Source organism: Pogoniulus pusillus, chromosome 20, assembly GCF_015220805.1.
Source record: "Pogoniulus pusillus isolate bPogPus1 chromosome 20, bPogPus1.pri, whole genome shotgun sequence".
In the NCBI taxonomy this organism is placed as follows: domain Eukaryota; kingdom Metazoa; phylum Chordata; class Aves; order Piciformes; family Lybiidae; genus Pogoniulus; species Pogoniulus pusillus.
The window spans coordinates 14,136,266-14,160,621 of NC_087283.1; the positions used below are offsets into that span (position 1 = coordinate 14,136,266).

Here is a 24,356-nt window from a genome sequence, read left to right on the forward strand (position 1 = left end):
GCTGTCTAAAATTAATTTGTAAAGGTTCACTCAAGAATGACAGAAGCCACCCCATCACCACTTATATTATTTCCAAGCAGAAACCCTGAATCTAGGAAATAAGCCAGCATTAAGAATTTGTACCTTGGCACCATACAGATCTGACTTTTGCATCAGTAGTTCAGCTGATGTTCGTACTGTTATGCCTGTAGTTTCACATTGTAACACACAGTTCTCCAGGGTGGTTTTCCCTTGATGGACATCTACATACACAGAAAACAAACACTGTTAATTGAATCAATTAATCAGCTCCTACAAACAGATGAGCTTCTAGTATTTCTGCAGTGTGAATAAATTACTATTTTGAAACAATCCGCTTCAGGTACATTTTAGTTATTTGCTCATGCACGGTTTGAACTCGTGCTATCATGCTAGTGTAAGCAGAAACACTGCTGCAAAGGAGCATCAGTCCAAGATTTGTCTTAGAGATTTTGGAGTTTTTGTTCTTTAAAGTGACAGTGTCTGTTTTTGTCATTGCATTCCTAAGACTTTTGAATTGGTAAGGTATTACATACATATTAACATCTGTGTACATTTTAACATCTTCGGGCATTTTAAACATGTTAAAATGATGTTGAGGCAAATTCTTACCTAGCAAGGTCAAGATGCTTTTATACTTACTTATAATCCCCTCCACAGCATCATGTTGTATTAACTTCAAACTGGAGATCCTTATATTGGCTCCTGTGCAATCTATAAAATTGTCTCCTTTCCCCTGTTTTTCTATCACGATGTCATCTGGCAGGCCATAGCCTTAAAGCAGAGATGAAAGATGTAAGTTTGACAAATAAGTGTTAACAGTCAGGTACTTAGTATATAACACATGAAATACAGAGATTTACAAGTCTAAACTCTTTAACACCCAGCAGTCAGGCTACACCTTACATCTCCTTTGTAACTAATCACAGGCGCCCAAAACCAAACTCAAGAGTTACCTTAATAACATATAATAAAATGCAAAGTTATCTCAGACAGCTGAACAAAAGGGTAATACCTTACATTTGCCAAGGCCAAAATTCTCACTCCCAAAAGTTACAAGAGACCAGGAATATGCAGTAACCGCTGACAGATAGGCACCTGCAGTCTGCTTGCAAAGAAGTTCACTAAGGCAGAAGGTCTAAAGAACACAATGAAAAAAGCAGCTGCCACCACCACACGAGAACGCAAGTAAAAAGCACTTGATGTTGTGAGATTTGCTTAGCTTCCCTATTTAAATGAATCTTGGGACAGTGTTCCTGTGTTGTTTCCAGTCTGACTCAGATTAAAAAGAAACTTTCACAAGTGCATGCCAACACTGATTTAGTAAGCCATCCACAGTTGTCACCATTCAACCACTTACAGGGAAATTTATGAGCATGTAAAGTTTTTATTGCTTGTCACTGACAAGAATCATGATAAGGAAAGCAATAACGCAACATCTATTAAAGCAGCATGAGTCCTATCATTTTCTGAAAGCACATGCAAACTCAGATAAGAAGTGCCTGAAAAGGATGTTAGCTTTTAACCAAGAACATAAATACTGTAATGTGCAAGTCAAAAGATTAAAAAAGCCAAACAAAAGAAACCCAAACAGCCTTTGAGCAGGAGTTGGCAGAAAGTTTAAGACAGCAGACTAAATGCAAAGTTAGGTGACTTCATCACACTATACTACCAAGAAATCTTTTCCCTCTGCTACCAATTTAAGGTCACCCCTAGGGAGGGTGACATGGGGCAGTTCACTTCCAGTATGCAGAAGAGCACCACAGGACAGCAGATTGATCTTGTTTCACTTCACACCACTACAGAGAAGAGGTAGCATCCAAGGCAAGAGTTTTAAGAATAACTGTCTTACAGTAATTTTGCAGATTTTCTATCCATGCTTTTAGATTGCTTTACACTTCACTTCTGAAGAAGCAGTTGCTGACGTAGTAAGAAGGAAATGGTAATGAGACAAGGAAAGAGTGACCCACTGTCAAGTGGTGTTCAATGCACGACATGGCCACAGCTGTACACCCTCTCCATAAGCTAAACAACTCCACAGAAGCTAAAAGCAACTGTCATCCAGTAACACTGATCACATGTAGATGGGCAGATACTGCAGCTTGAGCAAATACTGCACAAGCAGAAGGGAAGTTCTCAGGTGCCTCTGCTACACATTTTTGTCAAGTACTAGAAATAAGCCTTTCCATATTTCCTGCAGCTGCTACTGCTTTAGCCTTTAGTTCTGGTAGGTTTTTAATTATCCCTGATTTGCTAATCCTCATACTTCCAACTTCAGTGTGACTTGCACAGTGTCTGGAGAACAATAAAAGCTCTACTAACCAAAGTGACATTATGTCTCTGATGAGTCACTCCATCCCAAGAAAACCACTAAAACAGCCAGCTGTTCAGATTAGTGCCAGCAATTTTTTTCTTGATGCTCCTACTTCAAAGATTTTTTTTCTGATATTATTGCTATAAGAACTTCTCTAACAAGAGTCCTCACAAGAAGATTAAATGCACTGACATGTACTCATTCAGATGGAGTTGTACTAAAGATAACTATTTATGTGCCATACTCCTTAAAGCTCAACTCACCCTTTAATAGGTGTTCATTGCACCATTTGTATTACTGTTTCCCCAAAGCTTAAAAAAAGCAATAAATATCACCCCATGCAATTTGAGAATAATGTCATTCTTGCAAATAAAGCACTCTGAGGTCCTTTATCCTACAGGTATATTATCTATCAGTCTGTATATCTACGTAAATCAAACAAATGAGAGAAGGGCAGGAAAGAAAACAACCCTGGTAGAACACAAAGGACAAGAAAAATAACAGCAGGAAATTAAACTCCCAGCCTTCTTCCCATTAAGAAGTTTTGACAAGATAGCACAGCTAAATAAGCATCTGAACAGCTGTAAAGCCCCAGTGATATACAGATTATTATGCATGCATGTAGTTGCAGTATAAAGCAGAGGAACTACACTGAGAAATCAAGAATTGCAAGGAAAGTGATAGCAACATATCCTAAACAAGGCAAAACTATTTAGAACACAAATGTTTTGCAAGAAAAATGCAATCACATGCTGCGTCTGTTTCTACAGAAAAGATGTACACATTAAATCCACAGCTCCCTCCTCTACCCACAAGCTTGACGTAATGTAGCTTCATCTTGGTAGCCCATACACATCACAGACGTATAGTGCCATAAGCTAAGTTCCAATTGCACTTCACTCTTTCCCTCTGTATTCACCTGTGCTATACTGGCAGAAAGTCTCAGAGCATATACCTCTGAGGCAGATTAAGATATGCAAAGAAAGAGTACATCTCAAGTACTTCTAAGTTAATGGTTCAAAAAACTGAAGGCTCCTAGCAGGACTTTTGCACTTTCTAGATTAAAAAATAAAGAGTAAAACAAGTCTGCCATGTATCTCTTGAATTCCACCTATATAACCAAGATTTATCCTGGCAAATAGAGGTGGGAATGATGAATTTATTAACATTCTGCAGTCTACAGAAGTAATTATGGCTGATGAAACAGCTTACTTTATCGTGCATCAGACAGTTCTACAAGCAGAAAGGGAAATGCTTTGAAGAAAAAAGCAAATGCTCCTGCCAAACTGCAAAAAGTCAACCATTATGCAGAGGTAGCTTATAACATTGTTTACTGTTTTAAACACCTCTGTGCTAGCAAACTCTTTACCTTCTAGTTCAACTGAATCAGCAATGCAGAACACACCATCTACAACATAATGACCAGGACAGATGATGACTCTGTCTCCTTCATAACAGGCATTTACAGCTGTCAGTGGATCATTGTGAAACTGTAAAAAACAAAGAATACAATCAGCTTCTGGAGAAGCTATAAAAATAGATGTATTTATGCTTTCAAAGCTTGTCTTTTAATTAAATGTTGTCGCTTTTGCTTCAAAGAAATCCTTTCTAATGGCATCAATAATATACAGTTTCTACCTTTAATTCAAGAACCATAGCACTGCACAAAGGAAAACCAAACATTCCTTTTGTTTGTGTCATGATCATTCCCCAATGAGAAAACTTGGACAAAAGCACAGATTGAAGAGCACATGCAGCAGAAAGCAAACCTCAATATAGACTTGGATCCAGGACAACATTTGAACTGAGCCTTGCTATGAATTACTGAAGAAATTGATGGCAGAAGGTAAAGAAAACAAAAACTACCTGCAAGCTGATCTGAACACTGACATAATAGGTTGGACTGGATGGTCTTGGAGGCCTCTTCCAACCTGGTTGATTCTATGATTCTATAACTTTGCTCTGCTGCAAGTCACCCCAAAACTGAGTTCCGATAAAACAATGGGAAACATCAGGTCCTTTTTCTCACTCAAAGAGGGCAGGCTGATACCTTTCTCAAATATTGATGGGGAATTCTGCACTGAAGGATAACTAGTGTATAGAAACACTGAACATTTACTGCATCCTAGCAAACTCTAGAGTAGGCCTAGTGAGAGCATTTTTCAACTGCCAAGCCAGAAAATCTGATTTATAGCCCCAGAGTTAATTCAGGGCCTTCCAAATGGTTCCATTTAGCTTATCTGTAATTCATGAACTTGATCAGAGTGCAATAAACAATTTCATTTGGGCCCAAAGAATCCAGACCAGTCTTAACTGCTAAAGTGCTAAGTCCTGCCTGAACTCACTAAAACTAAACTGAACTGTAAATGTATCTCTTACATAGAACTGGAGCAATGGACTGACATTTTTCTTCAAACTCTAAATAACTATCAGTAGTATCAAAAGACACAAGTGTTTCAAGACTATCTTCCCATGTTTCTTTGTAGAATCATTACAGATGGTTCTCCTATTATTTCCTACACTCAGGAAGGAAACTGCCTGTATAGGCTACTCAGCTGACAAATTATTTGCATCGTCCAGTCTTAGCACTTACTGTTTAAATTACAGTGCTTTTATGAACTGAAAAAATAACTGTGCAAATGCAGCATCTTGCACATGATAGATTAACTTATTCTTCCAAACTGTTTCTGGAGAAACGGTATCAGCAGACAGACAGTTCCTGTTACTGTACCTGTATTTCTAGTTCTTCACCACAAGCTTTAGGGCAAAGTTTGTCCCTCACCAGCGACTGCAGAAGACTTGCCATCATGGTTGATGACACAATATGAGTGATCTTGGTACCCATTGGTCTCAGTCCTTTAGCTTGAAGACCACTGTATTTTTGGTAACCAAAGACATACCTAAAGAGAGCAAAGCCATCAGTTTGCTTCAGCAAAGAGTACCTGTGTGTAGTTTCCCATATGGCCTTTCTTGCATATACCCACCAATTACCTCAGCAGAGGATTCTCAATTAGCTTTAGCTTTTGTTTTAAGTGCTCTACTTTCTCGTACAATTTTAGTCCTTCCACCATGGAGATGTTTTCTATTTCTGAATCCAAATCACTGCTTGATATGCTGCTCCTCACATGTAAGAACTTCTTGTAAAGCTCTTCGCACTGAGACAACAAGTCCTGGTAATCAGCTACAATCCCAGAAGGCACACGGTGTTCAAGAATGTCATAATGCCTGCAATTCAAGCAAGGGGGTCAGTATATTCCAGATTTACAATTTTGAAAGATCAAGTATAAACCTGGAGAGAAGCTGAGCAGTTCTGCATCAGTACTTTAGTCAAGATTCTCTGCAGTCCATATCAATGCTGCTCATTCTTTTATGAAAGCAACAAAACCAAAACTCTGAACAGACACAAGCGTTACTTTAAGTAGTTGCCTACCCATCCTGAAAAATGATCAAAGCTCACTCTAAAACAAAGCACAGCTATTAAAAAGCCAAACAGTAATAATTCAGAAAGTAATTATATAGAAAAATCATCCTAGCTTTAAGTATTTATTGAAAAAGCTTAAAAAAAATTCTGAAGTAGAACAATGTCAAGTCTCTACTAGCAACAACCTAAACAACTATCCACATTAAAAAAAATGCAGAATGAGTAAGACTGACATTATCAGCACCAAACCAAGAATCTGAAGGCACTGCACAGTAAAATTTTGCAGTGTCTCAAGAGTATTCTCTACAAATGAAAAAGCAGGCCAGAAAATGCCAGCCCAAAGCTGCATTGCCAAATTCTGAAAGATAAGGACATCTGCCAGCTAAACAGTGCCAAGAACTCAAGGGCCAATCATGTAGGAACAATCATGGTCACCATAAAAACAGCTGTACAGCAATCAATGATACAAGCAAAACAATATTTAATTATTTCACACCATTTTTATAGGGAGTCAAATAACCAAGAGGCTATTCAAGAGACTGCATGAAACACCAGACAAGATATTCCCTCAACTTTCAAAGGTTCTTTAAAAGAAAACTTGTAGTTAGTCAATTTCTATATAATTCCCATAAACAGTGTTCAAAAACAAAGAGTTTCATAAAATATTAGCAACAGGGTTATCAGAGACAGAGTAACTCAATGGAGCATGATTAACAGCAGAACATTTTATAGCAATATAGAAGCATAAAACGCTTGAAGTAAACAATGTTGTAATTTGGCAATGACAGTATATAGCTGGTCAATATGAAAGTGACTAAAACTACCTTGTTTTTTCAAGCTTTAAACAACTTGCCTCAGAAGACTAGTACAACCTGGTGTGCAGTGTAAAGACACTGTTTGTTCTCATTAATAACGCTCCAAGACCTGAAAAGCATCATGTTGCTATGCATTAAAGATTTATTTCTGCGCTGACATATCAGTGCTTAGATTACAACACAGGATAGCACCATCATCAGTGTAGCTTGGAAATAAGCTTTACATCAAGTATTATATGGAAAAATAAGAGAGGATTTGCTTTTCTTCTAAAAGACTTTAAGTGTTCTGCATTCTTGCTAAAATGGCTGTTACATTTGCAAAAAAACCTTAATAAAGATACTAATCCATGGCACGTCATAGCATTCTGGTTTCATTCCACACAGTCTCCCTAAGACTCAAAAATTCCACAGAAACAGCTATTGTTGGAGTGTAAACACTGCAAAAAAAAGCATACAATAACACATCCTTTTTAATTTGTGTGATCTCAGCAAAATACAGGCAAACCCAAAGTCTTCATATGTCATATTGCAGCCTCTAGCTGCAAAGTCTGGGTAACCACACAAAGTTCATTTGTAAAACACATGCTATATTCTAGCTCACATAATGCTATATTCTAAATAGCATTTCAGGATAGGTTACAAATATTCTTTCATCACTGAACAGTAGATATTGGTAGAGAACTCTGGAGATCATCTAATCTAACCCCCGCCTAACACAGGTTGCACAGGAAGGCATCCAGGTGGATTTTGAAAGTCTCCAGAAAAGGTGACTCCACAACCTCTCTGGACAGCCGATTCCAGTGCTCCATCATCCTCAAAGTAAAGGATTTTCCTTAAGTAAAAACACCTGTGTTGTGGTCTGTGCCTGTTGTCCCTTGTCCTGCCACTGGACACCACTGAAAAGAGCCCAGGCCCCACCCTCATGACATCCACTTAAGATACCAACAATGATAAAATTCCCTCTGTCTTATCTTTTCCAGGCTAAAAAGCCACAGATCTTTCAGCATCTCCCTGTAACAGAAATGCTCCAGTCCCCTAATCATTTTCACGGCCCTTTGTTGGACTCTTTCCAGTAGTTCCCTGTCCTTCTTGAACTAGAGACCCCAGAACGGGACACAATACTCCAGGTAGAGCTCACCAGGGCAGAGTAGACGGGGAGAAGAACTTCCCATGACCTGTTGGCCCCATTCTTAGTGCATCCCAGAATACCATTGGCCATTTTGGCAACGAAGGCACGTGGTGAGTTTGTCCACCACTACACTCAAGTTCTTACCTGCAGAGTAAGGTCAACCTCCTATCTGGACTGGTGTATGGGGTTATTACTCCCCAGCTGCACGACTCTGCACCTGCCCTTGTTGAACTTCATGATGTTTACCTCTGCCCAACTCTCCAGCCTCTCCAGATGTTGCTAAATAGCAGCAGAGTGTGGCAATGTGCCAGCTCCTCCTCAGTTTTCTAGATTCACAGAATGGTTTAGGAGGGAGTTGACCTTGAAGATAATCTAGTTCTAACCCCCTCATTTTGTATCAACAGCAAACTTGCTGAGAACACATTGTTTTAATTCCCCAGCATCAAACCTGGATCTGCATAACACACAAACTTCCAGATATTCATGATGCTGAGTTATGGCAAGTGAAGGAACTGAAAAGTAACTTTCATGAGCAGTGTGTCAAATCTCAGAGGAAAACCTACAGCAAGAATCACTTCCCAACTATTTGTTCAAGGTATGTTTTCTGGTGTGCTTTGTTTATCTAGTGCTCAAAAATATAAGCAGATTGTGTCCTTGTGCACTGCCTCAGTTCCATATGGCATGACAGCATTAAAAACTCACCTTCAGAAAACCTAACGCAGACTAATCCCACTAGGGAAAGAAACACACACATTCCTCCTTCAGCATGACCAATTTACAAGGTTTTGTTTACATTCAATTCCATTCTGGTTTTCATTCTATGCCCAGAGGTATCAGATCATCCCACACAAGCTTTAATTAGGATTACAATTGGTATGCCTGCACTTCGAAGATGACTCTAGCTGAGTTTGGAGTGCCATCTGATGGAAGGTTAAGGATTACTGGGAAAAACAGGGTCCAGAACCCATGAAGCAACTTCAGCTGTACCGTCTTCACACAAAATTCTGACTATCAGACAGTGCATACTGTTAGAACAAACTTGTTTTGATTCAGTAGTAAAGAAATTTTTTTTTTTTAACCAAATTCTGTCTCAATTCCAACACTCCTGTGGTTCTACTCTAATAACATCAAAAGGTTTTGCACTCACAATCTCAGTCGAGGCTCAACGCATCGCACGAAGTAATCAAAATCATCCTCCTCTTCCTCGTCCCAGGTCCTCCAGATGCACTGGTAGAAGAACCTTTTGAAGTAAAGTATTTAGTCACACAAAGGAGACCACATTTGCCTGCACTGAGACAATAGTGCTGAAAATATGACTGCAACCAATTTGATAATTTATCACAAAGCATCATCTCTCTCCAGCTCCATGTTACTGCCCTGTAAACTATTTAGTATACATAGCTGTTATCTTTCTTGCCCTTCATCTGCATAAAGGGATTTTTGTGCATAAAAGGTCAAAATTCATTATAGCCTGAATCCCACCTGAGTAAAAAAAAAAAAAAAAAAAGAAGTGAACAGCTAAAAGGTGGATTTCAACACCAGACTTTTTTTTCCAATCTTAGATCTCTACTACTGAAGTATTCTCCACCTGCGCTCATGACTTCTGACACTCAAATCTGGACAAAAAGGTCATTCCTCCTATATTGCCTATTTGTAGACAGCTTTGAAACAACATGAGCATATGAAATCAAAGGAGATTTAAAAGACAGAAAAATTACAAGGAAAAAAGAACAAGTATGATGTGAACAAGCGCTTGAAGAATAAAAAACAAATTTGGAGCAGAAGGCAAAATATGCAAAAAAAAAGATAAAATGTTATCGAAGAGAAAGGAACACTGCACTAGAGCCAGAAACTGATACAGCCCAAGGAAATCTGGAGTGAAGGAGAAGGAAAGCAACACAATTTTTCCCCCCCCCGCTTTGACAGAGAAGTGATAGTAACCTGCAGCTAAACACACCTTACAGTTGCATAGCTGCAGAGGACAGAAATTTCTCTGTGAGCAGTGTCCTCAGAATACCATTTCATTTTGCAAACCTTGACTTGCAGAGCTGCCAGCATGACCACAAGAACTCAGAGCATCACTCAGAGTGCAGTCGTTTAAGAAAAAAAATGAACATTGAGCATTTTCCTACCTGACATGCTCTACAGCTAGTGCTGTCTGGTCAAACTCTCCTGACTCATCATACACAACCCACAGCTCCTGTAGTGGTATCTGACGCTCCTTCAGCTCCAGGAGTTCCTGCATGCACTCAAAGGTAAAGGTGCTATCCTGTGACTCACACAGGAAAGGCTCACTAAGTTGCACAACTGCTTTCAGAGCAGAGTACTCCATATCAACAACCTGTTGGAACAAATAGCTTTCAGAACCTTAGATCCAGCTGAAGAACAGCTAACATGGAGTGCATAAGTTAATAGGCCACACTGCCTATTGACCCGCACAAACCAATGTACATTGCAGCAAAGCATCTTTTCAGTTGAAATGATGACTCCAGAATTAAGCTTCTGAGACCACCCATCTAGAGACTTTCCCACATTTAAAACTCTGTTCAAATCCCTCATAATACTCATATAAGACCATTAAGCTGCTTATGAAGTTGGGGGTTTTTTTTGTTCTTTTTAAAAATAGGCAAAAATCAGTAGTATCCTCAGGCTCAAACAGATCAACACCTTACAGATCTTTGGGACTCTTTTGGAGTTCATTTTTCAAAGTGCTGACAAGAGATGAACAATCCAAAGAGTTGGGCCAGTGAAAGCCATTTGTCACTAACGGAATTGAAAATTGAACAACCAGGAATTGCACAAAGATGTTTCACTTGGATGCTGACAGACCTAGAGAAGGAGTTTCTGGTTTGGGATACCCTCAGTGGGCCTAAAGGCAGGAGTATGCAATGCAGAAGAACTATTGTCAATACTAAGGTCAGTTACAAGGAGAAATTTTACTGACAAAAAACCTGACAAATTATTAGAGCCTTAACATTTTGAAAAACATTACAACAGCCAGCTCTGTGTACAAATAGCTCTATCTCACAGCTCACCAGCACTGACTTCGGGTTGTTCCTTCCATTTTCAAGAAAGGTGCACTTTGAAAAAACTCCAATGGCTCTAGCCATCACTGGCAATTAGATATGAAAACATTACTTTTCTTTATCAGCTCATAAACTTCAGAGATAAATGATCAGCCTGTTGCAGAGGTAAATTATGTTAATTGGAAACAAATGCCTGAGCAATTCAATTCCATTTACCTCAACGAGGACCTCAAACACATTAGTGCGCCAGACTGCTTGCCATCCAGATGGTTCAATGACCTTCTCCAGATACTCAGCTGTGAAGTCTTTCACTTCAGAAGCTTTGCAGTCAGCTAAAAAAAAAAAATTAAAATCAAAGACAGTATTTTTATGCAAGCAAATAGAAAGTCGTCGAGATCACTGGGAAGTGACAGCCACCATAGCTGAAAAGTTCCTCTGCCACGTCTGAAGTTGGTCTTCATTCTGTTTTGCTCATAATAACTGTCAGAAATTTTGCTTTCTCTCAGTGCTGAGGGAGCAGGAGAGTCATCTGTTTTGTGCTTCTCTGGAAGAAGAGGTCCACTAAGCCTTATAGGTACTGAGGGCTTCAGAGCCAGTAGCATTAAATACCTGTGATCTGTACCTTAAACAGTCACAGAAAACAAAACAAAAATCTAGCAAGATCAGCTAAAACCAAGGCCCAGAATCCACTACTAACACTTTTTAACTTGTATTAAAATCATTGCCCCCCAGGTCACTAGCTAGAACAGCTAACATGACAGCACAAATTATCTTTTCTAGTCCCTGTTATTAAGAGCATCTCGTGCCATTTAATACAAAATTGGGTCTGTTCAAACTGGACCATCTAAACAGTCACTACAGGAAACCTAACTGCATATTCTTTTCTACTAAGAAATTACTTACCTAAGATGTAATCCTGGTAAGCTTTAAAGCGCTCATAAAACAAAAGATGATCAGTATGAAAAGTATCTGGAAAAAGCACATTCCTGTTGGGCACAGTCCTTCCTAAAGCAGTCCCTGGTTTGTCATGACTGCCGTAACCACTGCAGGAATCATTTTCCTGGAGCAGATCTGGGAGAAGAGTGGGAACAAAGTAAAGCCTAAAATCAGTTCAATGCTATCATTACTCGCTGCTCTATTACCAAAGAATTTCTGTTCTGTTCTGTCATGAATTTGCTTTCTACAACACATATAAAGTTATGCTTGGTGAAGATACTGGCTTAGTTGGTTACTTTATAGATTCATAAAGTGGTTTGAGTTGGAAGAAACCTTGAAGATCACCTGTTTACAACCCCTCTGCCATGGGCACAGACACCCTCCACTAGACCAGGTTGGTCAAGGCCTCATCCAACCTGGCCTTGAACACCTCCAGGGAAGGGCCATCCACAGTCTCCCTGAGCAACCTATTGCAGTGCATGCTCCTTTCAGAATATTTACCCTGTCTCAAAAGTGGATATCCCTGTTTGTGATTATCTGCCCTAAGCTGCAGTTACATGCTAACTTACTTTGTCCTGATATATGATTTAAAACAATTCAGATTCACCATTCACACACACTGCCTGCACCACCAAAGAGCAAAGTATAAGCAAAATGAACGGTAAAATGGCAGATAATGGTCTAAGCTTAACCTGTGCTTTCACAGTTGCTCTTCTCCCAAGTCTTTTTCTGTTCTTTGGTATAAGCATTATTTTTGTTTTAATAAGCTGACAAATAACTCCATGGACGTTTCAAACAACATGTTTAGACATGAAGACGACAGTGTAATTCTTAGCCTGCTGAAATAGACATTGGTTGAATCTTCATTTTGATGGGATGCAATGGCAATGCCCCTTTAGCTGTCTTCAAAAGAAGTGGTTCTACTTCTGTTCTCATTACAACTCAGTCACTACTGGTCTTAAAGTATCTCTCAAGCCTAGTCACCTATAAGCTCTGAAAATGTTAGAGGACAATTTCAGTAAACAAATTATGATAGTGATTCAAGTCTATGTTTTTTCTCTTTTCATTAAACATAATGGTTCAGGGCACTCTCCTTGTCTGAAACTATCCATAGGTCCTTGCATTTTCATTAGATTGCAGTATGACCTTCACTATATATACCCTAAACCCCCACATTCCTAGCATATCCCTTACATTTCAGGATGCATTATGAAAGCTAATAGTTTAGACCTTAAGTCTAAGTTCTTACGTATCTGGGGCCAAATTCAATTCAGCAAAACAAACCCACAGAACCGATGTTGTTACAAGTTCTTTTAACAGCTTAACTTTCTGTGTAGCAGAGCCACTGTAGTAATTGTAAAGTAAGGAAACGAAAAGATGATCATCGAAATGGGTTTTAAAATATACATTTAAAGATTTTGGTGAAGCTGTAGCTAATGTTATGTATATGAGAGCTTTTCCCTGCACAACCAAATCTAGCAACTATAATAGCTATACCCTGTGCAAGCCACACTGTGAATTACAGAACACAGCATACATTTCAACAAGCCCTTTAACTTAGCTTGCTCTTCGTTTACAAATGGCAAGCACTAAGTACTAACGGTCTAACACTGAAGGACAATACTCAATAAATAGTAAAAGCACCAATATTGTGCTATTAAGGCAGAGGGAGAACAAAGAAGTCACCTCTAAGAAAGCGTTTTTCCTCTGTCAGTGTTTGAAACACATACATGCTGCTGGACTCTAATTTAAATGCCTGTGGTACACATCTGAGACACACATGGAAAAGAAGAAAAAAAAAAAATCTAAAAGAAGAAGTTACTGGTGTCCGAGAACATCCTTATGTTACCTCTCAGGACACTATTTCCCAGTCCCCATGGCACGCACCAGCAGCTTCGGAGCCAGGGGAGAGCAGAGCCACAGCCTGAGGCTAGCCCTGGGCACTGCAGCTACACAGAACAGGCTGCAGACAAAAAACACTATTCCCGTAAGGGCGGCCAAACAACACGGCAGGGACGGCTGTGCAGTTTCTGTTCCTGGATATACTCCAGCCCCAGCCGGAACAGCCCTAAAGCGAGACAGACGGTGCCAGCGACCTTCCTCCGGCTCGCCTTTCTCCTTCCCAGGTGGGACAGCTGCCTGCGAAGGCACACGCCGACGCCGGCCCTTCGACGCCGCTCCGGGCAAGCTGGCGGAAAAACGGGCGGCGGCGCCTGGACACGCCCGGCCGTCGGTGGCTCCCGGCCGCCCGGGACAGCGAACTCCTACCTGGCTTCGCCTCCTCGACACACCGCTGCAGGCCGGTGCTGCTCTGCGCCGGCGGCGGCCCCACCTCAGCCATGCTGCCGCCTGCCTGCGCGCCTCCGCCCGCGGAAATTTCAAACTGCCTCGGCCATTCACCCCTGTAACGTCACAGGCAGCGGCCGCTCCGATTGGCTGGCGGCAGCGGCGGGCGGTGGCACCAGGCCCGCTGGGACCGCCTTGCACGGGGCGGGCCGGGGTGGGGTGTGGCAGTCAGCCGTTACCCGCAGCTGTGCGCGGGCATAGGGGGGGCAAGCTTCCCGCTTTCCAGAAGGATGGCCCCGCTTCCTCTGGAGCCGGGGGTCAGCCGGAGATACTACAACGGAAAAGAACGCTTGAAAATCTCCGCTCGTCAGCCGTAATCGAAGCCATACACCAGGCCCATTCTTGCAGAACGAGACATGGAAGTGCCGGCGAGGAGGTACAGCTCTTCTCAACACGTAATTCACTGAACAATTCCTTCACCTAACTCCAGGAAGTTACGTGAAGCTTTGCTTCTGACTCAGACTGCTACACAAAAGGCACCCGATGCAAATACAAAGCCCAGGTTTGGCTCCGGGCTTTTGACTTAGGCATCTTAGCAACAGCATCACCTTTCTGTGATGACATCTCTTCATCTTTCACAACACAGCTTTGCAAGCTGTCACTGGTGGTTCCGAGCCTGTTACCACAAACTCCAAAATGTATTAAAATCAAAATAGTGTTACTACTTAGTAAGGTTGAGCAAACGAATTGGAAGACATATCTGAGTAGGTATGATGAGAAGACTGCAGCTCACTATACAGATCTCGGGTAAGATATAAAGACAGAAAAAGTCAAGATGCTCTGCGAAGAATGTGCAGCCCTCTGTGCAATGCATTTCAAAGAACCAGGATCAGAGTCCTGTGACCGAAGCCATATTTGGGACAGTAGAGTCTGCTCATATAACACCACTGTTGGAGTCAGGGATGTAAGATTGCAGCTGTAGGGCAGTCTTTGAGAGAGCTGCTCCTGGCAATTCAACCACTTCAGTCAATACCACGGAGAAACTGGGTTTGAGCTGTATTGTCACCACAGGCTCTTTATGTCATCAACACCTTTAACAAGTGTTACAGCAGAATTGTTCAATTGGGAAGCACTTACTTCTCCAAACGGCTGTTGTTAAACGGGTTTTGAAAGAAATGCTTCAGAACATCAATGGCCACGAGGGGGCTCCATTAGATTTCTAACAAAAAGACTGAATTAGATGCCAGGTCGCAGTTTCTTAATCTTTATTTTCCAAATATTAATTGCTTTTGTAGCAGCAATGCAATGCCTACAGCAGTTTGGATATTTAGAGTAAAGCCACAGACCTATTCATCCTGGCATTGCATAAGTCTGAGTTGTAGATCTACTGAAATCAACCCTTGCTCTTCAAACCAGAAAAAAAAGAGCCTCTTAGACCCTGAGACTTTTCTGCAGTGTGCTATCACAACGTAACCGTTATACTGTGGAAGTATGTTTAACCATATTCAGGTCGTTTTTCCTCTATCATAATGAGTTACAAAATTACACTAAAACTTCTAAATATCACCACTGCCCAAGCATATTTTTGTGGTAAGGCCAGCCTTCAAAGCAGTGTGTTTGTAAATGAAATGTCTGTGAATTGGTACATTTTAACTAACTAACAATTGAGAGTTTGTGCCTTTGAAACCTAGATAATGAACGAACAGCAATGAGAACTTTCACAATAGGGATGAAGTACTGGAAAAGGGATATTCCACCGAGATGATAGTCATCTTTTGGGACTTAGGTCTAAGTTACCCTAGTGGGATTTTCCTCACCTTGTACTCTTTTCAACAGATAGAATGAAGAGAGACTACCAGAAGGACAGGACCGAAATAGTGAACACAACAGACCAAAAAAAGACAAACAGACAAACAAACAAAAAAGACTAAATAAAAGACAGGAAAAGCAGAATACCTTAAGATGGCCTAGATAGCTGCTGTTAAATCTTTACCATTATGTATTTGTTTATAAACCTTGGACCCGTGATCTTGCCTGTACATATAACTTTATATATGGAATAATTGTAAAGATACAGGTGTGTAGATTCTCATATTATTTAAATGATTAATTTTTTTTTCTCTAGATAGATACAATAAACTCAGGAACTCTTCAGGGCTCACACTGGGAAGGTTAGTTCCACTTACCCCTATTTGTTTAGTTTTCAGCTTAGCTGGAAGCAGAATTACTATTTAAGATACATAATATCTTACTATATAAGACAGTTCTACAATGTGTCATTAATCAACCGAACCCTTGCAACAGAGCTATTTTACTTCAAAGAAGCACAGTACACAAAGAAGCACAGAAAGGTACTCATACACAAGCCTGGAGTAAGAACTCTAGGTAAGTGCAAAGCATTAGCAAGACTATATGAAATATTAATGGTCCTGAATTTGAAAGGAAGAAGAGAAAGTGGTTGCCCTCACACTCTGTATTCTGCTTTCACACTTTTGAATGAAATCTTATTGCTACTGCTCTTGTCAATGAGATGCATGCATTTCAGTCACTCTAAACCCGCTATCTTAAGCCCCAAATACATTTGCTCAGCTACTTTTTCGTTGCAATATTAAAGCAGTAAGAAGTGCTAGTTTGTAAAGGACTCTGACATTTGAAATCTGAGATAGACCTTCACTCAAAAACAAGGCACAACAAGTACAATTTGTAAACCACAGAAGGCTTTACAGAAATTGAGGGAAGTGTAGCTACATAAACCCAAGAAAATGAAGAAACAACCTAGAGTCTTAATACTAAAAACACTAAAAGATAATTTTCTTTTGGCATTTCACTAAAGGAACACAAAGCAGATCCCACATGTGGTATCTGACCAGGTTGGGTGTCCTGACAACATGCACGTCACAAACAGCTGAACAATAGCAGCTCCTATGCACGTGCAACATAGAAATCAATAAGACTCTGCCAGCTCAAAGCCTGGTGGTAACCCACAGCCCTCGCTAAACAAAGCAGCAAGCCAGAAGGGCTGCTGAAACTGGCATATATAAGTCAGTCTATAATTGCTTATGGAGCCAGACTGACATGCAGTGAAAAATTATTGCTGTGTAAAGTTATGCCGAGAAGTTGCTTCAGCTCTCCAAATTTGATGTCTGCAAGTTATTGAATATAGAGCATGCAGTCCACAGCTCAGGACAGCCTTTCCTTTTATATGTGGGCTCATGATGAAAAAACACCCATCTACAGAAATATATGATAGCAAACTTACTTGGTTACTCTGGAACAGAATTTCATTATGTGCCACTAAGTTCACTGGGACAACGTATGTTCATGCCAAACACAAACTTCATTCCAAAGTTAAAACCTGAAAGAAAAATAGCAGTGTTTTACCCAGCCTTCTTACAGAAAGAAGAAAATAGGTTAATTCTAATTCACTCACTGCTAGAAGATAAATGCTTTGATATTAGTTCTCTTTTGTGGCCATCCATATATCTCAGTTAAAAGCACAGGATCTGTATGTTTTAATATGACTTAAATTAATATCTTCTTTGTCATGTATCATTAATTACAAGGCAATCTTATATACCAATAGGACAAAAAGATCAAATTATTATATTGCATGTAATAAAAAAATTGTAAGGCTTGCAAATCAGAAGTTAGTCTATCAAATGTGTGGAATGAGCAGTTGAGAAAGCTAGCAGAGATGTGATAATGATGGGAAAGAAACAAATATGCACAGAAGACAGTTTAAAAAAAAAAAAGAGGCTGTTACATAAGACAGTAAAAATATTCTCTGTATTTTTCCTCATCTTGACACAAATTCTCTCTGTAGGCATGGCAATCATTTTAGTCTCTAGGCCTCCATTTGCCTACTATAAAAATGCAGATAGTACTTTTTACTGAATATGTTTTATTAATTTGTTTGCAAATCACTTTTATGTCTGGGGAAGAATGTTGTCATATAACTGTAGATTGCTGTTAATTAGTTGGGTTTTAGCTATAACTAATATCCTTTGCCAGGTACTTCATCAGTCTTCAGACTTCCTTTTATAGCTGTATAAAGATAAATCATTGTAAACCTAAATAAATTGAATCAAACCAAAAAGGCAATTAAACCTTTGAAAAACCTGTATACGCTTATTACCTCAAAAAGTCAAATTCAGTTATTTTTATGAACCATTCTGGAGTTTAACAGATTTGGGGCCCTTTTGCTGATCAAAGAAGATTCTGCAGTTCTGTTTTCACCCACCCTTCCACATACTTCCCAGGTGTTACTGAAGAACAGGTAAGGCACTTCAGGAAGAGCAGAACTACTCCCATTGGAGGACTGATCTAAATTAGATGGGGTTTTGATTTTTGTGGTTGGCTACACACAATGTAGTATGTTACACATACTGAAATGTATCTGCCTCTCAGATATGCCTTCTCCTCAGGAAATGTACCATTTACATATTGACTTTGAGAAGGAATCTGCATAATAATGGAAAATTCAAATCTGCAGAGATTTCTTGATAAATTACTGCTCTTCAACAGAAATGTTATTGATTGTGTTACCCTAGTATTGGGTAGGCCCTTTCTCCAAACACTCGGCAAACTGGAAGGAGGTTTGAAAAAAGCAGCAATCTTTTTTAGATGTTTCAAAGCTGTCAGGAGCCCTGGAAAAATACACTGAGCCTCAAACAAGGTGTTTCTCACCTGATTTTAGCAGTACAGCAGAGTATAGTCCATAACAAAGTGTTTTCTTTCTTTGGAGACAAGCAATAGGCAGGCAGATTTTCTGACAGATATTAAAATTGAAATTGAGTTTAAATGGGAATAAACAGACTTTGGGCAAAAATGGGAATTGCAAACAGGCTTCAGCTTTATGACTAACACTATGGCATTTATTGATCAGGCATTTAACACTGCTTAGCAGAATGAGTGCTGTATTGTGCTCTATTACTGTCAAAATTCTCATTGGCAATGGTGCCTATTCTTACTAATGCCATCACCAGCCCATTACATTTCTGCCCCTCTACTGCCCACACTTTTGAAAGAATAGCAAAAATTCAGCGATTAAATATAAGGCTGCAATCATGATTAATGCAGATGGAGAATGAAACGGATCATCAGACATAATTACGTGGTGAAGGTAGCATGCTTGAATTAAGGCTCTTTCCTATAACCTGGAAAGTTTCACGTTGTATGCTCTTCAGCCAAGAAAGGGCTCTGGTTCAAAAATGTCTTGCCCAGCTCCTGGTTCAAATGGGCAAGTTGCAACCATTCCAGGTTATAAGAGCCCAACCCCACAACAGGAAATTCTGGACTACCGCTTTTTCTGGCAGAAGGTGAAGCAAGACATATGCATTGATACAGAGTCCTTTTGTTGCCAAATAGCACACCAAAATTAAACATTCCAGGTTAGCAGTGAAAGTAAGGAACTTAGCCCCAAATTCCTTTGTTCTATAGGTGACTTGCAAGGAGTCCATAAGAATAGGAACAGAGAATTCTCAGCTAGCTCTTCCTTTGCAGGAACTGGAGCAAGGCACATGCAGTTCTGAATCAGAGATTTTTTTTTTTTTTTTTTTTTTTGTCCAAATAGCACACAAAGAGAAGCATTTCAGGCTATAATCTAAAGAGCCTGTAAAACAGACTGGAGAATTCAGGGCTACAACTTTCTCTACAGGAGATGGAGAACCAGAGCGCTTTCTCAGCTGAAGAGCACACAGAGAGGCACATTCCTTCATTTTATTCCTAAATTGCAAGGAAACTGTAAGAATGGAACAGAAAATTCAGGGCTACCACTTGTTCTGATGCAACTGGAGCAAGACATAGGCATTTTTGAACTAGAGTCCTTTTTCATTCGGCTGGCACTCAAAGTGAAATATTCAAGGATATAAACTGAAGTATAGAGCTTATCTCCAAATTCCTTTTTTCAGGCCTGAGTTGCAAGGAGACAGTAAGAGCAGAACACTAGTGACTACACATGATCATTGCATCTCTTCATTCACTGTAAAGGAAACAAAATTTACTAGTGAGGCAAAAGAATGCAGCTGCTGGTGATGGGGTAGTATATCACTTTGATCAGCACCTCCTTTTGTTTCAGTTAAAATTTGACTGAGGCTGTTCAAAAGCAATTCTCCTATGATTTTGTATAGTTCAAGTACTTTATTTTTTTGAAAAGATGGACGTATCCTTAACTTGACAACTAATGTGTGCCGATGATGCCTCTGGTCTTACAAATCAGCTACTTGAATGTGTTGGAAAAGAGATTAATTAGCATGTGTTCTAACAAACACTCATCAGTGGGCTTATGAATATATTTTAACAGATGGTAATTTGAAAAGCTGGAACTACCCAAACTTCAGCTGATAGTCAGAACAGTGACATGCAGAGAGTTCATTTTGGGCATTAAATTCAGGCACACTATACTTTTGTAGTTGTTTTTCTCTTGATGACTTGTTATCCAGTGCTCAGCAATCTTCTTAGCAATTGTGCATAATTGCAGTAATTTTACCACATACTACATAAATGGGTAATACAGAGAATCATAGAAGCATAGAATGGTTTGTCTTGGTTAGAGACCCTAACCTGGAGCCTTGTATTGTCTGGTCTGAACAAACCCAGCACCCACAGCCCTCCTCATGGGAGAAGTGCTCCAGCTCCCTCATCGTTCCTGTGGCACTCTTCTGTGGAGGGCCCCAGAGACAGACATAGTACTCTAGGTGAGATCCCACTAGAGCAGAGCAGTGGCAGAATCACCTCTCTTGATCTGCTGGTCACATTTCTTTTGATGCAGCCTTGGACGCATTTTGCCTTCTAGGTGCAAGCACACTGTTGGCTCATATCAAGCTTCTCATCCACCAGAACTGTCCAATCCTTTTCAGCAGGGCTGCTTTCTAACTGCATGTATTGATAATGATGATTGTTCTGTCCCAGGTGCCATATCATTTACTTGGTCTTGTTGAAGGACCTCATGAGGTTCACCTGGGCCTGCATCCCTATCTTGTTCAGGTCCTTCTGGATTGTAATGATAAAAATCGATATCCACATACATACTCAAATGTCACAGGGAAGTGTGGATGTTTCAGCTGGGTGTGCAGTGGCTGGCAGCATGGTGTGGATGAAAAAATATTGTATCCATCATAGTGCTGATGAATAAAGGCTGATTGGCATGCCCATCTCCTGTCTTATATTTAACATAGTAAACATGCAGCTTTCTACTAGGCAGATAACACTCCAGCACTCCAGATTCTGTCTAATGTAAAAAAAGGCATTTTTAACTAACTTCCCTCTATGGAGATGAAGCGTTCTGCAACACTCATAACCACATTAGCCTGTGTTTTCAAATGATGTTTTTATTCCTATGTTATCTATCTCCAATCAAAGTAGTATGGATATTCAAATGTTGTCAGTGGCAACAATATGTTAGTCACCTGTACCATGATGACATACATGGCACACTATCTCATGTTTTCACGCTGAAGCCTGGAGGAGCCTCTTTCAAGCAGGAACCTCTACAAAATGAAACCAAAGGTGCCAAACAGGCACATATGCAGCTTCCTCAGATGTTGATGTATTTCATAGGAAGGCAATGAGAGCTATGTCTTGCAGAGTAGATTCTACTTATCTTATAACCTCTTACTACTTAAGCATTCCTTCCATGGATGAATCAAAAATCTGATGCACAACCTGAACAGATTCATCAGGGTTTGACTAACTATAAGGAGCTCTTGAAAACTTACCCAGATGATGAAGGCCATCTAACACAGGAAAAATTGCCATAAAAACTATTAATAACAATGCAATATCAGTCATTATTTACCAGTCACATCTCTTAAAAAAAACAGTATGATCTTAATCATGACTGGTGAAGGGTACTTTGAGTATTTTTTTTGGCTTAAATCCAGAATTCACTGATTAAAAGTTCACTGCTATGATACAGCAGACAAGCAATTGAAAATTGATAATAAAATACTGAAGAATAGCATATTCTAACAGGCAACTGGGTAGAGAAAAGAACACTTAAGTAAAAAGAGAATTATTATATGTTTTTCACCTCAAAATTTTCCCAAACTTAGTTCACCCTGCCCATGGAATAAATTAGGCTCTTGCTGCACCAGACAAATGCTTTTCAAGTGGTATCTAATGGTAGAAACCCCATTAATCTCTACAATGACATGACAAGTTCATTACTTAGTACCTGTATGAGTACCAAAGTGCAGCACCTCCACTCCATCTCGATTTTACTCCTTGGACAAATGAGAAATCTGAACGCATCACCTTTTTTAAGGCTACCATAGAAACTAGTTTTATAAAGACTATACAAGCAGAGAAAATAGGTCAGACACCTGGTGTGTGTGCATGAAATTCAAGACACACATTATCTTCAGCATTAAATTAACCCTCCAGGTCAGTAACAGCACTAGAGATTAGACAGACCATATACCTGGACATTAGCAGTGCAAATGAAAAAGGTGACAGGCCAGGGGGAAAAGGAACCTTTCCAATAATTAAGGAAGAAGGAATTCAGAATAAGTCTGGGTAGCTCTGACATATGCTATGTCCTAGTAACCAGTACATTGAGAGATACTTCCTGAACATCTATCCAGCTGTGAGTACAACTGATAAACATTCAGTCATTTGTACTGTCCTTGCAGCCAAGAGACAAGATTACAATGACAATTTGATGCTGACAACATAAGTGAAAGCTTTTAAGTGAAATACCGAGAGGAGCCGGGATGGGAAGGATACAAACGTCAAACTTGCTGCATTGCTGAAGCTGGTAATACAGAGTACTTGTACTAATAAGTGGAACTGATGTATGCAGAAGGAACAAAAAGACATCAAACTATTTGTAGTGCTTCTCAATGCTAACATAATTTTGTGTAACCTTACAGCAAGTGCCTATGGGATAACTATTTCTGGTACCTCATTTCAGACTTTCATAATCCAAGTCCTTTACTTAAACCATGTTTCAAATCTCCCATCTATATTAATCAAACCCACAAATCTTATTTCTTTAAAAAATATTATTAAAACAATAAAGCCAGATGTAGAGGGGGCTCTCAAGCTCATGGTATTTGGATGAATTCATAGAGTCACACAGCAATCATGACATCACCTGAAGTGCAGAACTGAATCATCTTGGCCTGATCCCTATTATCTCTCTGGCATCACATTCTTGTTTCCACGTAAGCGCAATGGAACTTGACCAAACAGTATACCACAGCCAAAGCAGATGGAAAACAGTTTGTTGATGTTTGAACAAGTGGCTCGTCAAGAACTAAGGGCATAGAAGTCTGCTTTCTTTATACTATTAAGAAAGCAGTACATCACCTTTAAGCTCTAGCCATGCCTTTACAAGTGCCTTTTAAAAAAATCTGGAACAACTATAGACAAGTGATGGTGCTGATACCTACACCAAACCTTGCAATCCTACCAGCCTCAATATATGCACAACTGAATGTTACTTTAATGAAGACAAGAGCAAGTGCATAATCAGTAAATGGTAGGCAATGCTGTGTCCCCTGGCACAGCTCAGATAGGTGTTTGTTTTCTACAGACGCAGGAACAGGAATTATTTTAAAATATTGTTTCATGTGCATGGAGACATGTGCAGAGCATTAAACAAAATTAAGGAAGTCAATATGAAAGCAAAATCCTGACTGGCAAAGTCTTGAAAGTTAGTAGGAAATGATCTTAGCAGAATTTAGTTTTCTCCATGTAACTAGGATCAGCTCTGACAGCAGAATTTGATTTACTGGTTGATAAAGCCATGTATACATTCTCTCAGTCTGAAAATCATTCCTCATTTCCTGGCCTAGGAACCGTTTTCTCTGCCACATACTCATCGTCAGAGAAGAGTTGACAACAACCTATAAATGTTAAATAGGGTTACTGGCAACTAAATATTTTGTCAGAAATTTGGAAAACTACTACTGAATAGTTTGCTTTATGTAAGTGAAGGTTCCACAGCTATGGTATGCTTTCATATCCTTCACTGAAACATGTAACAAGTGCCCTCCAATTCAATAGGGAACACAGCTTAAGTATCAGACAGCACTGGACCTGCTGAGGAGAAGTTATCCTGTAGGTGAAATCCAAGGACTAAAACGTAATATCATTAAAAGGCACAAGCAAATGAAGAAATATTATGTGCAATAAAAGATCAAGTTTAGTTTTCATCTCACGTTCAAGGTAAGTGTACTTACTGCCTGCCTTAATTGTGCATGAAAGAAGATGGCAGCTAAGAAAGCCTTCTGCACCTTCTGCACCAACAGCCTATATGCCCATCTGGAGTCTACCCCTTCTCTCCATGGTTATCTAAGACTATTTGGAAGCTGAGTTTAGCCTATTCCATAGTGTCATCTGTCTGTGGTCTGAAAAAACACATTCTGTTTTTCTATCATTTCTGTAGAGACACTCTTCCACATATGCA

General features: G+C 39.8%; 1 protein-coding gene across 2 annotated transcripts in view; it reads right to left on the reverse strand.

The window, feature by feature from the left end:
* Positions 1 to 24,356, reverse strand: part of SHCBP1 (SHC binding and spindle associated 1) — a 91,333-nt gene that overhangs the window by 2,930 nt on the left and 64,047 nt on the right. The window contains exons 1-10 of one of the 2 annotated variants that reach the window (XM_064160313.1): positions 13,928 to 14,039; positions 11,627 to 11,794; positions 10,940 to 11,055; positions 9,830 to 10,038; positions 8,845 to 8,937; positions 5,324 to 5,557; positions 5,064 to 5,232; positions 3,702 to 3,822; positions 661 to 792; positions 124 to 242 (exon numbers count right to left, since the gene is read on the reverse strand). In XM_064160313.1, coding sequence (XP_064016383.1) covers positions 124 to 242; positions 661 to 792; positions 3,702 to 3,822; positions 5,064 to 5,232; positions 5,324 to 5,557; positions 8,845 to 8,937; positions 9,830 to 10,038; positions 10,940 to 11,055; positions 11,627 to 11,794; positions 13,928 to 14,000 — 1,434 coding nt within the window. In that variant the 5' untranslated portion in view covers positions 14,001 to 14,039. Of the gene's footprint in view, positions 1 to 123; positions 243 to 660; positions 793 to 3,701; positions 3,823 to 5,063; positions 5,233 to 5,323; positions 5,558 to 8,844; positions 8,938 to 9,829; positions 10,039 to 10,939; positions 11,056 to 11,626; positions 11,795 to 13,927; positions 14,040 to 24,356 lie in introns of those variants that run through there. The other variant, XM_064160314.1, reaches the window with a different exon arrangement.